Source organism: Rhamphochromis sp. 'chilingali' (genome assembly GCF_963969265.1).
Source record: "Rhamphochromis sp. 'chilingali' genome assembly, chromosome: 10".
NCBI classification, from domain to species: Eukaryota; Metazoa; Chordata; class Actinopteri; order Cichliformes; family Cichlidae; genus Rhamphochromis; species Rhamphochromis sp. 'chilingali'.
The window spans coordinates 20,848,930-20,865,196 of NC_137937.1; the positions used below are offsets into that span (position 1 = coordinate 20,848,930).

Here is a 16,267-nt window from a genome sequence, read left to right on the forward strand (position 1 = left end):
TGAAATCTCAACCATCTGCATCACTTTAATTCTCCAATTTGTACGTGATAAAACATTTTAGCTGTTTGAGGACACCATACAGAAAGTTTGTGATCAGGTCACGTCCTGCACACTGGAGCTCTACAACACCATCATCAAAGATATGCCACCCACTCCCTCCAAATTCCACTACATCTTCAACCTGAGAGACCTGTCAAGAGTGTACAATGGACTCACCCTCACCAAACCGGACAGGTCTAATCTAGCATATTCACTCTTGTGACAGACTGACAGAGGTCTGTGATCCTAAATGTCTTTCCTTTCTCTGACTTACAGGTTTTTGACTGTAGCCCAGTTTGTACGTGTGTGGAGAAATGAGTGCTTGAGAATCTTCCATGACAGACTCATTGATGAAACTGACAAAGCTTTGGTAATATTTACTAATAATATTAGCAGATGTTTAATGTGAATTCTCCTTTTTAATGACTAAAGGCAAAACTGTCTTTCTCCTGTCTTCCTCCACTAACCCCCAACGGGTCGTGGCAGACCTCTCCATGAGACTGGTTCTGCTTGAGGTTTCTTCCTGTTAAAAGGGAGTTTTTTCCTTCCAACTGTTGCAAAAACACTTGCTCAAAATGGATCATGGATATTATTGTTGGGTTTTCCTCTGTTTTCTTTGTGTTATTGTAGGATCTTTAGCTTACACTATATAGCGCCTTGAGGCAGCTTTTGTTGTGATTTTGCACTATATAAATAAAATTTGTTAAACTGAATTTAATTAAAAAGGCAAATACTAAGTGGGTAATTGGTTCCATGTTGGATGTAACAATAAGACTCAAAATCTACTGATAGATACTGATACTGAAGATGTGTGTTTTTTTCCCCAAGGTCCAAAGGCACATAAACAACATGACTGAGGAGCATTTTAAGTCAGACATGGAGGCAGTTATGAGAGACCCAATTCTTTTTGGAGACTATAGGACAGCCCTCAGTGATACTGAACCAAGGGTGTATGAGGACATACAAGACTATGATGCTTCAAAAGCCCTGTTTCAGGTAAAGTTATTACCTTAACCCAAGTGGTCATATGGTTAGATTAATTTGTTTATTTGTATGTTTGTTATCAGAGTTACTCCAAAAGTATAAATGAGTTTGCGTGAACATTTTAGCAGAGGTGTGGCTTGGGCCAGGAGATATTTCTGTAAGGATTGTCTGCTAATGTGAGCTAGGACAATATTTAGTTTTCACGTTGTATCTTATACATACCAGGTTAAACAAATCTTGATGTTTTCAAGAAAATATTACAAACTATTCTGGGGGAAAATGTTCATCTTGGTGGAGGTGTGGGGTCTCAGACAGAAAAGTGAAGTAATACTGCCGGTTTGATTCACTGGGATGAGCAGCCAACCACATGCTGCATGGTGGAGAGTGGCTGGCCCGTGTTCAAGTCTGAACTGTGGCCATTTGCTGCATTTCTCTTTCTCTCTCCCTCCACTTTCCTGTAGCTCTTCTCTGTAACTGTCTTATAAAGTCAACAAAATAAAATAATGTAAGAGTATGTTTTGGCATTTGTTATAGTTGTTATACTCCTTTAACAGATCACTGTGTTATGTAATTCTGCAGGAAATCTTAGAGGAATACAATGAGAGCAAATCGAGGATGAACCTAGTGCTCTTTGACGATGCTCTGGAACATCTGACCCGGGTTCACCGCATCATCCGTATTGATCGCGGCCATGCTCTGCTTGTTGGTGTGGGGGGCTCTGGCAAGCAGTCCCTTACCAAGCTGGCTGCCTTTGCTGCTGGCTGTGAGGTGGTAAAATTCATGATTGGTGTGGCGAAGGGCAAATGACTGTCACTAACAAGTGTCATATACACTAAAATTACATTTTAAGCAATGCAAATGAATTTTACTAACATGTCTTGGGATGTGAAAGCTGCAATCTTGTAACTGTAAGGCTACTACATGAGGGCTTTCAATGTTAAGCAGTGCTAAACCTTCTTCACAAATACATTTCCAGCTTTAGATTTTTGGATCTGCTTTCCCCAGGTATTTGAGATAACGCTGAGCAGAGGATACAGTGAGTCTAACCTCCGTGAAGACCTAAAAACTCTGTACTTGAAGCTTGGCATTGAGAATAAGAAGACCGTGTTTCTTTTTACTGATGCTCACGTTGCTGAGGAAGGCTTCTTGGAGCTCATTAACAACATGCTTACCTCAGGTTGGATATGACTATAATCTCCTGACCTCCTCACTCTCTATTTATCTCTCTTAAAAGCTACAGCTGCAGTGCTCTCACCATGCACTCTATTTATAGGCATTGTTCCTGCATTGTTTCCCGATGATGAGAAAGAATCCATTCTCAACCAGCTTCGAGACGAAGCTCTTACAATGGGATCAGATCCCTCTAAAGACAGTGTGTGGCAGTACTTTGTCAACAAGAGTGCCAACAATCTACACATTGTTTTAGGCATGTCTCCAGTGGGAGATACCCTGAGGACACGCTGCAGGAACTTCCCAGGTGAAATATTTGGTCAGGCTTCAATTGACTTAATATAGTTTATAAATTAGTTTTATTAACCCGACGTACTTCTTATTTCTCCCAGGACTGATGAACAACACTGTAATAGATTGGTTCCTTCCATGGCCTCCGCAGGCATTACTTGCAGTAGCTCAGTCTTTTCTTGGTGTGTAATTAAACTTACTTCTATTATATGTATTTGTCGTGGAAAATGTTTATTTTAAAACAGGTGTTTCAGTAAGACAGTTGAAATGTTATATTATTATTGTCCTTCCACAGGTGAAAGTCCGATGATACCAGATGCACACTCTGCAGCTGTTATAGATCATGTATGCATGGTCCACGGCTCTGTGGATCACTACAGCAAGCTATTCCAGCAAAAACTCAGACGCTGCAACCATGTAACTCCAAAGAACTACTTGGACTTTATTAACACCTATTCCAAACTCTTAGAGGAAAAAGACCAATTTATTCTCGGTGAGGGAATGAAACCTGTTGTAAATGCAGGGTTTCTGTTGGAGTTAGTGTGCATTAGAGACCGTTAATGTGTCTTCTTCTGTTCTAGCTCAGTGCAAGCATCTGGAGGGAGGTTTGGATAAACTGAAGGAAGCCAGTGAACAGCTGGCTGAACTGAACGTCAAGCTGGCAGATCAGAAAGTTGTCCTGGCTGAAAAGTCCACGGCATGTGAAGCCCTGCTGGATGAGATTGCCGCCAACACAACAGTAGGTTAGTAAACACTTGCCTGCCGTATGGCCTTCATTAATACAGTATCCTGTAGTCTTCAAATGGAAATTAAGTGCAGTTCGTTCAAACCACTTATCAATAACTTTCTTTTCTAGCTGAGGAAAAAAAGGTTCTGGCAGAAGACAAAGCTAAAGAGATTGAGGAGCAAAATAAAGTCATAGCTGTTGAGAAGAAAGAAGCTGAGAGTTCCTTAGCTGAAGCTCTGCCAGCATTAGAGGCCGCACGTAATGCCCTGCAAGACCTGGAAAAATCTGATGTAACAGAGATCCGGTAAACTGTGCTCCTTATGAAGAACATTCTTTTCATTCTGTTGTAGAAATACATTACATGTAAATTACATTTGGCTCTTGGATAACATAAACCCTGAAAAGGAATACTGGACAGTGCAGAGCGGTTCATTTTCAAGAGACCTTAATGAGTCATCATTGATGCACAGCCATTGCTTATCATGACAATTAAGTCCTCTTTTAATCAGTGTTTTCCCTTTATCGGCTTTTTCCTGTTGGTCCAATGTGAAGATCATTTGCCAAGCCACCCAAACAGGTGCAGGTGGTTTGCGAGTGCATCCTGGTGTTGCGTGGCAACAAAGAAATCAGTTGGCAGTCAGCAAAAGGGATGATGTCAGAAGCGAACTTCCTGCGCTCCCTGATGGAGATGGATTGTGATGCGATCACTAACAACCAGGTCAGGACAGTCAAGGGTAAGTTGAATTTACGTTGAGTACAAAAGTAAAAACAAGTAATGGTGCTAGTATACTGTGCAAGAGAGTGCTAATTGAATTTGACAGATGCTCCACTTTTTGTTTTCTTCTCTTTCTGGCTAGGCTATCTAAAGAACCTCCACACAAGCTTTGAGGAAATGCAGGCCATCAGTAAGGCCGGCTCAGGAATGCTCAAGTTTGTCGAGGCAATCGTGGGTTACTGTGATGTTGCCAGGGAGATAAAACCCAAAAGAGAAAAGGTTATTAAGTTTATTAAATCGCCATTGAATTTTCCTGTTTTGGACGAAACACAGCTTAAACTGATGTATTGCCTTCTTATTTTCAGGTGGCTCGCCTAGAGAGGAACTTCTTTCAGAGTAAGCGGGAGCTGGAGTGCATTCAGAATGAGCTCAACAACATCCAGAAAGAATTGCAGACTCTTAGTAAGAAATACCAAGCTGCTATTTGCGAGAAGCAGCAGTTGCAGGAGGAGGCTGAGGTGATGGAGAGGAGACTGATAGCTGCTGACAAACTCATCTCTGGGCTGAGCTCTGAGAATGAACGGTGAGGTTGAAAAACATGCAGCACTTACTAACCAACCCTTTAACAGGTTGATTTTTAATTTTAAACCCCCTGTTTTTTCTTTTTCCCCCCTGTCTCTACCAATTATTTTTCACCCCTTCTACATACTCCCAACTTAGGTGGACAAATGATTTGGAGGGATTGAAGCAGCGGCGTGTGCGTCTCTTGGGTGACTGTTTGCTTGCTGCTGCATTTCTGAGCTATGAAGGGGCATTCAGCTGGGACTTCAGGAATGAGATGGTATACCAAAAGTGGGTTAAAGATGTGCAGGAGAGAGGCATCCCCTTGAGCCAGCCTTTCAAAGTAGAAAACCTTCTTACTGATGAGGTCGAAATCAGCAGGTGAAGTTGTTGCGTAACTTGCTAATAAATGCTGTACAATCTGACTTTTCTCTATCAAATAATGACAATTAGTATGCTAATTAATGGCCTAACTATGTGTCTACCCTGTGTTAGATGGGGCTCAGAGGGTTTGCCTCCAGATGAATTGTCCGTGCAGAACGGGATTCTCACAACCAGAGGGAGTCGATTTCCCATGTGTATTGACCCCCAGCAACAAGCCCTCAACTGGATTAAGAAGAAGGAAGAAAACAATAACCTCAAGGTACGGAAAGATTTAATGCTCATTGATGTTCTGGGATGACTGCTTTATGCAGCCTCCCATTACTGACAGCCCCTGTATCACCAGATTCGACAAACAGAGGTTTATGACTTGCAGACCTGAAAGTGTGATCATCAATTTTGTCCCAGGTCTCATCTTTCAATGATCCTGACTTCCTGAAACAACTAGAGATGGCCATCAAGTACGGGTTCCCATTCCTTTTCCAAGATGTGGATGAATACATCGACCCAGTGATTGACAATGTCCTGGAGAAGAATGTGAAAGGAGCAGAGGGAAGACAGGTCATCATGTTGGGTGACAAAGAGGTCGACTACGATCCCAATTTTAAACTCTACCTCAACACTAATTTAGCTAACCCTAAATACTCTCCATCTGTGTTTGGAAAAGCCATGGTCATTAACTATACTGGTAAGATGTTTTTGCGTACTGGTCAGATTTCATCTGTATCCTTAAACCACAGGGTCTAAATTGTATGTTTGCTTCTTCCCCATCTTTTTGCATCTTTTTACGTACAGTGACCCTTAAGGGTCTGGAAGACCAGCTGTTGAGTGTTATCATGGGGTTTGAGAAGAAGGAGCTAGAGGAGCAGCGAGAATGTTTAATCCAAGAGACAAGTAACAACAAGAAGCTGCTTAAAAACCTCGGAGACACCTTGCTCAGAGAGTTGGCCACATCTACAGGCAACATGTTGGACAACACAGAGCTCATTGAAACACTGGAAAAGACGAAGCTGAAAGCCAGTGAGGTTGGTATTGGCTTATGCATAAAGAGTAAAAGTTGTGGCGGAATATTATTTAACTGAAGTCACAAATCCCAGTTTGTTTGTTTCTTCATGTTTGACATTGTGATCATCAGGTATTTGAGAAACTAAAGTTGGCTGAGAAGACGTCCAAGGACATTGATAAACTTAGAGATGGCTACCGTCCTGCAGCCAAGCGTGGCGCTATCCTGTTCTTCGTGCTGACAGAAATGGCTGTGGTGAACAGCATGTACCAGTACTCACTTGCCTCCTACCTAGAAGTGTTTGACTTTTCACTGCGGAAATCAGTGCCAGACCCCTCCCTTCCCAACAGACTAAAGAACATCATGAACACTTTGACATACAGCGTTTATAACTATGGCTGCACAGGTAAAATATTTAAGGTGGAATAATAGTGAACCATGTGAGGGGCAGGAAAAAAGTCTGTTTTTAAAGGAATTTATAATTATTTTGTAGATTTTATAACCCTAACTGAGTTCTTATCCCCAGGATTGTTTGAGAGCCACAAGTTGCTCTTTTCTTTTAACATGACCATCAAGATCGAGCAGGCAGAAGGGAGGGTACCTCAGGAGGAGTTGGAGTTCTTTATAAAAGGTGAGCTATTCAGAGAAGTACAATATAGTACATACAATAGTGATCAACTATGCACACGAAAACACAATGTTCAAAGCACATTTCCATCTCGTGTATAAAGGTAATCTATCCCTGGAAAAAAGCCAGCGCAAAAAGCCGTGTGATTGGCTTGCCGATCAGGGCTGGGAAGACATTGTGAAACTTAGAGAGCTCTTTCCCGAACAGTTCAGCTCTCTGCCTGATGACATCGAGAAACATCCCACTGAATGGCAATCTGTAAGTGGCCACAGGGACAGAACTCACTACAGCCATACCTCTGAATCAACTGTGAGTGTAACTCACACTCTTTTTCTCTTCAGTGGTACGACTTGGATGGACCAGAACAGGCTCCGTTTCCCATGAAATACAAGGGGAACCTGTCTGCCTTTCAGAAGCTGCTGTTGCTGCGCTGCTTCCGGGTTGATAGAGTCTATAGAGCTGTCACTGACTATATCACTGTTATCATGGGAGAGAGGTGAAACTTTTTGTACTGTAATTTTTCATTTTTTGACTATCCTTACTCAGAGGGAAGTAGACTGAAAAACAACAAAATCATTTATATCAAATCAGTATTTGGTGTGAACTCTTCACCCATAAAAATACCAGCTTTTACAATTTTGTTTAGTTGTTTAAGGTACCTGGCAGGTAGTTTTTCTTTTAACTCCTACGAGAACAGATTTTTAGGAAAGCTCAGTGCAGGGTGACACTTTGTACTTCTTGTTTCCCTGGATGGATGTCTGAGATCGCTGCAGAGTTTTAGTCTCACATGTCTTTGATAACACATGGCTAAGAATCTAAAGAGCTGCGGTAAAGTTGCTAAAACTTTTGCACAGATCGTGTCATTGTGTATACAGTATATACAGTCTGTACATATAATCCACTCCTGTGAACAAAGTATAGATGACTGTGTGAATATTGAAACATTCTGCGCTTACAGATGTTTCTTATTGTATTTCTGCTCAGATATGTTCAACCCCCTGTGATCAGCTTTGATGCAATTTATGATCAGAGCACACCTTTCTCCCCCATTGTCTTCATCTTGAGCCCTGGCTCTGACCCAGCCGGTGACCTCATGAAACTAGCAGCCAGATCAGGCTTTGGAGGCAAGTTCAAGTTCCTTGCAATGGGCCAAGGCCAAGAGAAGGTACTCAATACTTTTTTCCCTATATCACGGCATATCTATATGAATATATGGATTACCAAGTAATCACATTGAATAACATTAAAAAGGGATGAAGTTGAACATAATTGTTTTCTGTACCCGGGGTAAAGGTGGCACTAGATTTATTGGAGAAGGCAGCCTCTCGAGGTCAGTGGCTGATGCTACAGAACTGCCATCTGCTGGTAAAGTGGCTGAAGGAACTGGAAAAGGCCTTAGAGAGAATCACCAAGCCCAACCCTAACTTCCGCTTATGGATCACCACCAACCCCATTAAAGATTTTCCCATTGGCATACTTCAGAAATCTCTAAAGGTGAAACACACATTCTCTTTACCTTCAGTAAAGACTTTTTGTAGATGTTTGTAAGTGGAAGGACTTCCTCACATTGGTGCTGTATTTGAATGGTTTTAACTGGGAATATGACATAACTCCATTTCCAGTAAAGTCAGGTGATAAAACAGTTACACATTCCCTTTACATGTCAACTATCTTTTATAGAAATTGATGTTTCATGGCAGATGAGACTGCATTAAGAACCTATTAACATGTTAATAGTAGAATATTTCTATTGTACTGGAAAAAGAAGTCTTAAAGGACTGCTTCTAGGAAGCAGAGATGCTTCAGAAGTAACAGATGGTATGACAGTATTCCTTCATTGTTGTGTGCAGGTAGTGACAGAGCCCCCCAACGGCCTCAAGCTTAACATGAGAGCCACATACTCTAAAATCTCCCATGAGGCCTTGACCACATGCCCGCACCCTGCGTTCTCCAGCCTGGTGTTTGTTCTTGCCTTCTTCCATGCTGTGGTGCAAGAGAGACGGAAATATGGAAAAATTGGCTGGAATGTCCCATACGACTTCAGCGAGTCTGACTTTTCTGTAAGTTGCACATTAGTCTAAGATTATTTTTGAAAGTATGTTTACACTACCGGTCAAATGTTTTAGAACACCCCAATTTTTCCATTTTCTTTAATTGAAAATTATGCAGTTTAATGTCTCATTGAACTCTGATATAAAAGAATAGTACAAATAAGGAACTGGAGTTAAAAAAGAAATCATGGAATTAATTTATAGACAATAATGTATTCTAAACTTTTGACTCATCTAAGTCTCCACCTTTGGCAGATATAGCAGCTGAACACACATTTCTTTCTACAATAGAAATCAAATATTCTTCAGAAAGTTCTCCCCATATCTGTTGCAGAAGTTGATGCAGAACAACTTTAAATTGTTAACCCATTTTATGTTCCCTGAAAAAGGCCTTTTTGTATAATTCTAAAATGTACATTATTTTTCAAATTTTAGTCACCTTACCTTTTTTTCTTTTCTACCTTTGGCAGTTCACCACTTACCTTTGTACCATTTCAAGCTATTCATTGGACTTGAATGACTTGAATTGCAATAAATAACTGGAAGAACTAGGTTGCTCTAAAACCTTTGACCGGTATATTTTAAATTAGTTTATGAGTGGTATAATATTTGCTGTATTTCACTTTTCAGTAGTTTAAACATAGTATCTGTGCTCTGACAGGTGTGTATGGAGATCCTGAACACCTATCTGACAAAAGCTCATGACCAAGGAGACATCAATATACCCTGGGGAAGTCTTAAATATCTTACTGGGGAGGTTAGTGGGGGTGAATTCGTTTATATTGTACATTTGAATAGTGTGCATCTGTTATACTACTACATGCTGTAAGTTTGGTGTAATTTATAATGTTTTGTCAGGTAATGTATGGCGGCCGAGCAATAGATAGCTTTGACCGCAGGATCTTGACTGTCTACATGGATGAGTACTTTGGAGACTTCCTCTTCTACACTTTCCGGCAGTTCCACTTCTTCAAAAACAAAGATGTAGATTACAAAATCCCTCCAACTGGACCAAAAAACGTCTATGTTGGTCAGCAGTTGTTTTCTTATTTCTCAAATTCTCTCACTCATAAAAAGGGGAGGGGGGAAATTTTCTGTCATCATTTAATGCTTTATGCTGTTAATGTGCTACAGATGAGATTGAAGCCATGCCACTGGCAAACACACCAGAGGTTATGGGTCTCCATTCCAACGCGGAGATAGGATACTACACAAATGCAGTTAAGGAGATGTGGACTCACCTGATAGACCTTCAACCTCAGACAGGTATGATTTTGCATCTTTCAGCTCATCCCTTGAAGTAATATATCCTGTTTTTCAGAAGTAGAAGCATTTATTTATTTCCATATGCTTTCTTCTTAGTGGCTGATAAATACTCTCTCATATCTCAGGTGAATCTGGTGGACACATCAGCAGGGATGAGTACATCAGCCAGGTGGCCCAGGACATTCAGAACAAGCTCCCACAGTTATTCGACATGGATGTGATCCGGAAAAAGTTTGGCATGGACATTTCTCCGACCTCAGTGGTTCTCCTTCAGGAACTAGAGCGCTTTAACAAACTGGTGGTCCGCATGCAGCTCTCTCTGGCTGAGCTGCAGAGGGTGAGATGGAGGGGCTGAAGACCCAAGATGCTCAGTAAATTAATCTGCAGGTGTTGTATACTTGTGCTTTGCTCCGATTGGGATTTGTTTAGATTCTCCTGTGTGCTGTAGGCCTTGGCTGGTGAGGTGGGGATGAGCAGCGAGTTGGACGAGGTCGCTCGATCCCTTTTTAATGGTCACATTCCGGTCATTTGGAAGAAGCTGGCACCTGACACTCTTAAGTCTCTTGGTAACTGGATGTCCCATTTCAAGAGGCGATATGAGCAGTATAACTGTTGGGTAAGGGTGACCCCATTTAATTTTTTTTTAAAAATAATTTTTCTACCATAACATTTTACAGTTAACAAATGACTTGTGCTTTGAATATACTTTCAAGTTGGTGTATTTTGTGCTCACCAGGTGAATGAGGGCGAGCCAAAGGTTATGTGGCTGTCAGGATTACATATCCCTGAATCTTACCTCACTGCTCTGGTCCAAGCTGCGTGCAGGAAAAATGGGTGGCCTCTGGATCTCTCAACACTGTACTCAGAAGTTACCCATCACCAGAGTGAGGATGAAGTCGCCGAAAGACCCAGACAGGGTAATAATCAGAGCTCATCACTTGCAGCATGAGCAGCGAGTAGTTGTAAAGACTGACAGTCTCATTCCCTGCAGGTTGCTTTCTGTCCGGCCTGTATCTGGAAGGAGCCGACTGGGACATAGAGAAGTGCTGCTTAGTGAAGAGTAAACCAAAAGTTTTGATCGTTGAACTGCCCATCCTCAGAGTCGTCCCCATAGAGACGCGCCGCCTCAGGCTACAGGTGTGGACAGCAAGCACAACAGAACTCCACACTAATTTATAGCTCATTATTGAATGCATCTATTTAATGATATTTTTGTGTGTTTTGCACCTCAGAATACGCTGCGGACACCTGTCTACACCACTTCGTTGCGGAGGAATGCAATGGGTGTGGGCTTGGTGTTTGAGGCAGACCTGTTCACCACCATGCACCTTTCTCATTGGGTACTCCAGGGAGTCTGCTTGTGCCTCAACACTGACTAAAGACAACTGTCAACGCCACTGAGCTGATTACTTGTAGCATAGTCAGCTGAAAATGTTAGTTAACAATAGCAATGTCTGCTTCCTGCTTCATGTAGAAAAATACTTAAACATAGCCTGTGTAATACATTTTATTTTATTGTTGTTTTATAACTTTAATTATTTGCCTCACTAGATGGCAGCACATAACAGAGGCAGTAGCTTCAGGCTGATCAACATCTCTAGGGATTTGTCTTTGAAGCTACGGTTGACTAATCTGCTGAAATGTTAAGGCTGTGAATGAATAAATAAATGGTTTTTACTTGTGTCGTGTAGGCTCAGAATCCCATTCGTGCTCTTAGAGGTCAGCAGATGAAAAATATTTCTGCTGATTTTGTAAAAAAAAAAAAAAAAAATCATAAACTGCTGCGTGCAGTGGAAACTTTAACAGTAACCAGAGGCAACCACAAGCAACTTTTTAGCTTTTCTCTGCAGTATAGGTAACGGGACATGTTTTATTACATCGTGCAAAGAGAAGATCCTGCACAGCACTGAGTAATCGAGGCTGCTGATGTGAGCATGCCAGCTCAGGTGAAGTAACCTCTAAAAACTCAGATGGTCCTAGAGGATGTGGCAGCTGGTGCAGCAGTGACGTTGCAGGTGCAGAAATAAAACTTGCAACAGTTTGGAGCCATAACTCACGCAGTATACATCGTGAAGCCCCAGGTATGAGAGTGGAGCTGTAATCATAGTAAGACTAAATTGCTTAGACTGAAGTCTTTATAAGCCAAACAACCAGCAGCATGAAATTGTTTTAGTTTCTTTAGTCTCTTCCCTGAAAAGTCCCAACCTGGTACACGATTACAATGTTTGTCATTACCATATTCTGCAGCCTAAAAGGATCTCTCTAAATGACAGAGGGGCAAAGGTTGAACAGGCCCCATTCTCACCTTCAACCGACACAAAAAGAGGGAAAATCAGGACATGTTTATGACCAAACACTGGGTGGGGGCAGGAGCAATTGTGTTTCCCTTTTTGAAAAGAGGGAATGAATGTTGTGTTGTGTTGTTTAATGAACCTTTACATCACTGGATGGAACTTTAGTAAAAGCAGACCTAAACAAACAATGGGCAATCTGGCTGTTTAACTTTGTACAATAAAGGGGAGGGAAATCATAAAAGTAAGAGTAACGACAGAAAAAGAAAAAAAAAAGAAACCCAGCTTGCTTCCTTAGAGGTCAAAATTATTTTCAGCTGCTCATGACTGCAGGGATTTACATTAACCCTAAACTGCTCTAGTTCCTGCTTGGCACCATTGTTTGCCCCGAGTGGCCTCGTAAAAGCGCCAAGGGTGCCCAGGAACAAATCCCCTCCCATGTGTGGTGATTGGGAGCAGGTGGGCTCATTAAGAGCCAGTAAAGTCAATGCACTGTTTTCCCCATTCTCCCTGTGGCATGGTGAGGAACAGGAATTAATCCCAGTCCTCTTCTGTGACTGTGAAAGTGTTAACATTATCTTTCAGTAGTTAAGAACTTAGCACAAAACTTTAGTAGACTGTATTAACAGGTTAGATAAGCACATTTTGCTGCCTGCAGCATCTTTTGCAGCTGGCCAGACTTAAGCCCAAGGGCTGCAATCACCACAGTCACAGACATATACAACTCATGTCCTAGTTTTTGGTTGCAGTGCCAGGTGTTTACTTTGGAGAAGGACCACAGATCTGTGGCTACTGGCTGTCCCAGATGCAATGGGCAGTGGGAAATGACACTAACCTCAGTTTTCTCTAACCACTGGGTACTGATGGCTTTGACAGACTACACCTGCTGAAAACAACTCAGGGGCAAACACAGACAGACAGACAGACAGATAGATAGATAGATAGATGTTGTTGATGATGTTATAAATAGGTTAAACTAACTGCGTTATATTTTAAATAAAGAAAGATGGTTGCATAGTATTCAAAATGTTCAAAAAAAGGTTTATAACAGATGTGATTAGCCTTAGCTGGGGGTTTAAACTCGTCATATCCAGTATTATCAAAACTTTTCGTTTCTTTTCTTTAAACATTCCGTTTTATTTGGTTTAAATGGGGGCCTAACTCTCACTAGCACCGCGCCTGTGATTTCAGAGGAGCCTTGAGAATCAGCAGCCCATAATTCATTTAGTGCAAACAGTACAATGCGTTAAGTGCCGTCGCTTTGTTCTCTGTGAGAAGTTGAAACGGGGCAGGGTAAAAAGAGACCCAGCAGGCTGTGCTTTTAAAAGACCGGAGGAGACTATAAAACTGGTTTCATACCCGCTGCTGTAAAGGATCGGCACGATATGAGCGCAGACAGACGGAGGTAGGCAGAGCACACTCAGGGAAGGGAGGACAGCACGCATTTCACACTCAGAGCATTCATGGTTCATTTTTATAAAGTCGGATCTCTGTCACAGACAAGCGTGGGTTTATGGGCTAGTTCACACTCAGCTCTATTACACATACATCGGGGGTTTTTTTGTGTGTGTTTTCTACTTTAGTGAAAAGGATGAGCGTCTTCTCCAGTAGACCAGCAGTTTGACACGTTTCCCGAGCTGGAGTCACTAAGCGGTCTGTTTTCCAAGCGGGGCCTCATTAAAACAGTTCTGCTCTTACTTTTGATGCCACGGAAATGGGATCGCACCAACGAGAGAGCGTGTCCGCGCTTTGCAGGAAAAGTTTGCTTTGGACAGTGCTGATACTCTGGCTGAGCACGCTGGTTAACGGGACCTGGAAGACGGGACTTTACAAAACCTATTCAGTCGGGACGCAGCTGAACAGAGACCAGACAGCAGCCACCCACAGCTCAGTCTACCAGAAAAGGTGAGGAAAGTACGCACAGCTGTCATATTGCACACAGAATACTTATATTAAGTTTTGTTTTCTATCTTGCTGCCACTGCATGCCTCCACGGATGTACTCCCATCTCCATCCATCTACCGGGCGCTATTGTCTTCCTGACAGTTGGTTTCCCTTTTCCTGTGCTGGCAGGCAGCATGTTTTTACTCTGCTGAGCCCCATCCACACTCTTGTCCCAGCTCACACACCTCTGCTGCCCCTGTGGCGTGTTATATGCTCTCTATCCATACAGCGCCTTTAGCCTCACACACAAAGCCCGCTCTTTTCAGCATCCCAAGGGTGAAGATTTCAAAAAAAGAGTGTTAAACCCTAAGTTTAAGGAGTGATTGATTATTTGTATCTCTATAATAAAGCGTGAAAACGTTTATCTTAAAGGATCACTGAATGAAAAGGGGGATAATAAGGCTTCAGAAAATGATGGATCATTCTGTGTAAGGGCAATCGAGTTGACAAGGGTGTTGAAAGAGAGTCACCAGACTAAACACGAAGGCAGGAGGGCTAACCGGCTCTGCTTTCCTCCTGGACAGAGCCAAGTTTAGTTGGAGACTAGCCACTGATTAATGATGAGAGGACGTTTCCCCATCTTGCAAATATTTATGCTGTCAGCTTGTGTGTGTGGGCTGAACGTGGCTGGAGGCTGAAATCCCTTCTCTCTGATGAGGTCTTTTGGGTGTGTTCAGGTGGTTTTCAGCGCCCCTTCGGTCACTCCACTGCCTCACTTCTCTGCTCAGCTCCCCCTGCCACTCAGAGCCAGAGGTTTGTGGACATGTTTGCTAAACACAAGCAGCTGGGACTCCAGCGCAATCTGAGCTTGTTTTGGGGGAAAAAAAGCAGAGGGGGATGAGTTTACAGTCAGTTTGCTGCTGTTAGTGTAAGTGGCCGTGCAGGAAAGGCAGGACTGAAAGAGGGAAAGCTGCTGTTGGTGTGAGTCAACCACCTTGTTCAGAGGTCACCGGGTTTGCAGTGACATGAGAGGAGCTGAAAGTCTCAGTCCACCTGCTGGCTGGCTGGCCTGATCGGTGAAAGCAGCAGTTTATTGGGTGTCAACAAACAGTAACAGCGGCGGTGTGATTTCAGAGATCAACCTCGGCGATGAAAGCAACCTGTCATTAGGGTTCAGGTGCTTAAAAGGAAACGCATATGACTGTTAGTGCACTGGGAAAGGGAAACCTTCACTAATACCAGCACTGTCTTCACACAGTGAATAGCACAATCAAAGGGGATTAACATCTTGTGGGTATTTTCTTTGCTGGTGCAGTCACTCTGTGAAAGAGCTGATAAAGCATTCCTTCACCATCTCTCTTAATGACTGCATAGCTTAGTAAACTGTGGGGTCACTGAGGGAGATGCTTCTTTAGTCCCTGTCTCGCCCAGTTCTTTATCCTCCCTCGGAGGACTTGTCATGGTCTGACAGGCAGTCTGAGCCCTGTGGCAGTCCTCATTCCTCGTCCATCTTGACCATATCCATGTTCACTTTAAGCATGGGAATGAAGACAACTGAGATTCCAGGATCTGCACGGCTTCAAGCAGAATGGCTGTGAAACTTCAAATGATGTGTATGCACAGGGAACCATTATTTGGATGGATGTCAAGAGGCAGTCACCAATTGTTCAGCTCCAATAATATCCACTGGCCGTTGATTACATTACTCAATTGAATTTGTTGCCTTTTTCTGTATTACATCACTGTCTTATCTTCTGTTTTTGGACGTGTCACTGGACAAAATATGAGATTCTTAAGACAGGATCTTGAACTCTTTTCTTCACGATTTACAGATTTTCATGTGTAATATCAGTCTTAAAACAAAGAATTAATTGTGGCAGCTCATCCTCCACAATGAGAAAAAAAATTGTTGGATTCCTGCTTATCAGATTGAATATTTGCTCATTTCTGTGGTTGTAGTCTGAGTTGCTTCAGTTTTTGGACAAAACAAGACATTGATGTCATAACTTTTAGCCGATTTTGTTTCCCGATGTCTTAGAGATTTGATACTTAGTATGAGCCTAATACCAGACCCCATATTGCATCCTGTGCACTGCAGGTGAGCAGTCCATAAAGTCAGCATCTCATTCACGGTCAGTGGAGCAGCTCAGCTCGACATGATGGTCCATTCACACTGAGCAGTCAGGATTCGTGGCGCTGTAGGTGTGATATGAGTGAATCCTTCATTTGAGTGGAATTCCTCTTTCACTTCCAGGTTCAAACACTTGAAGATGCCA

The 16,267-nt window shown here is 42.4% G+C and overlaps 2 protein-coding genes across 8 annotated transcripts in view; both read left to right on the forward strand.

Annotated features, from left to right (window-relative positions):
* The window catches only part of dnah10 (dynein axonemal heavy chain 10), a 31,023-nt gene extending 19,542 nt beyond the window's left edge, over positions 1-11,481 (forward strand). For all 3 annotated transcript variants that reach the window (XM_080895243.1, XM_080895244.1, XM_080895245.1), the window contains 32 exons: positions 62-234; positions 316-409; positions 868-1,035; positions 1,603-1,791; positions 2,029-2,200; positions 2,297-2,500; positions 2,586-2,666; positions 2,780-2,977; positions 3,066-3,227; positions 3,341-3,515; positions 3,764-3,945; positions 4,069-4,205; positions 4,292-4,509; positions 4,647-4,868; positions 4,983-5,130; positions 5,277-5,556; positions 5,664-5,893; positions 6,004-6,277; positions 6,398-6,502; positions 6,603-6,757; positions 6,841-6,995; positions 7,484-7,664; positions 7,793-7,993; positions 8,350-8,559; positions 9,212-9,307; positions 9,409-9,580; positions 9,685-9,816; positions 9,942-10,153; positions 10,265-10,432; positions 10,553-10,733; positions 10,808-10,953; positions 11,049-11,481. In XM_080895243.1, coding sequence (XP_080751369.1) covers positions 62-234; positions 316-409; positions 868-1,035; positions 1,603-1,791; positions 2,029-2,200; positions 2,297-2,500; positions 2,586-2,666; positions 2,780-2,977; positions 3,066-3,227; positions 3,341-3,515; positions 3,764-3,945; positions 4,069-4,205; positions 4,292-4,509; positions 4,647-4,868; positions 4,983-5,130; positions 5,277-5,556; positions 5,664-5,893; positions 6,004-6,277; positions 6,398-6,502; positions 6,603-6,757; positions 6,841-6,995; positions 7,484-7,664; positions 7,793-7,993; positions 8,350-8,559; positions 9,212-9,307; positions 9,409-9,580; positions 9,685-9,816; positions 9,942-10,153; positions 10,265-10,432; positions 10,553-10,733; positions 10,808-10,953; positions 11,049-11,195 — 5,568 coding nt within the window. In that variant the 3' untranslated portion in view covers positions 11,196-11,481. The remainder of the gene's footprint in view (positions 1-61; positions 235-315; positions 410-867; positions 1,036-1,602; positions 1,792-2,028; positions 2,201-2,296; positions 2,501-2,585; positions 2,667-2,779; positions 2,978-3,065; positions 3,228-3,340; positions 3,516-3,763; positions 3,946-4,068; positions 4,206-4,291; positions 4,510-4,646; positions 4,869-4,982; positions 5,131-5,276; positions 5,557-5,663; positions 5,894-6,003; positions 6,278-6,397; positions 6,503-6,602; positions 6,758-6,840; positions 6,996-7,483; positions 7,665-7,792; positions 7,994-8,349; positions 8,560-9,211; positions 9,308-9,408; positions 9,581-9,684; positions 9,817-9,941; positions 10,154-10,264; positions 10,433-10,552; positions 10,734-10,807; positions 10,954-11,048) is intronic.
* A 1,631-nt stretch (positions 11,482-13,112) lies between these two features.
* Positions 13,113-16,267, forward strand: part of emid1 (EMI domain containing 1) — a 55,760-nt gene continuing 52,605 nt past the window's right edge. The window contains exons 1-2 of one of the 5 annotated variants that reach the window (XM_080894180.1): positions 13,113-13,512; positions 13,691-14,012. In XM_080894180.1, coding sequence (XP_080750306.1) covers positions 13,822-14,012 — 191 coding nt within the window. In that variant the 5' untranslated portion in view covers positions 13,113-13,512; positions 13,691-13,821. The other 4 variants (XM_080894177.1, XM_080894181.1, XM_080894179.1 and 1 more) reach the window with 4 other exon arrangements.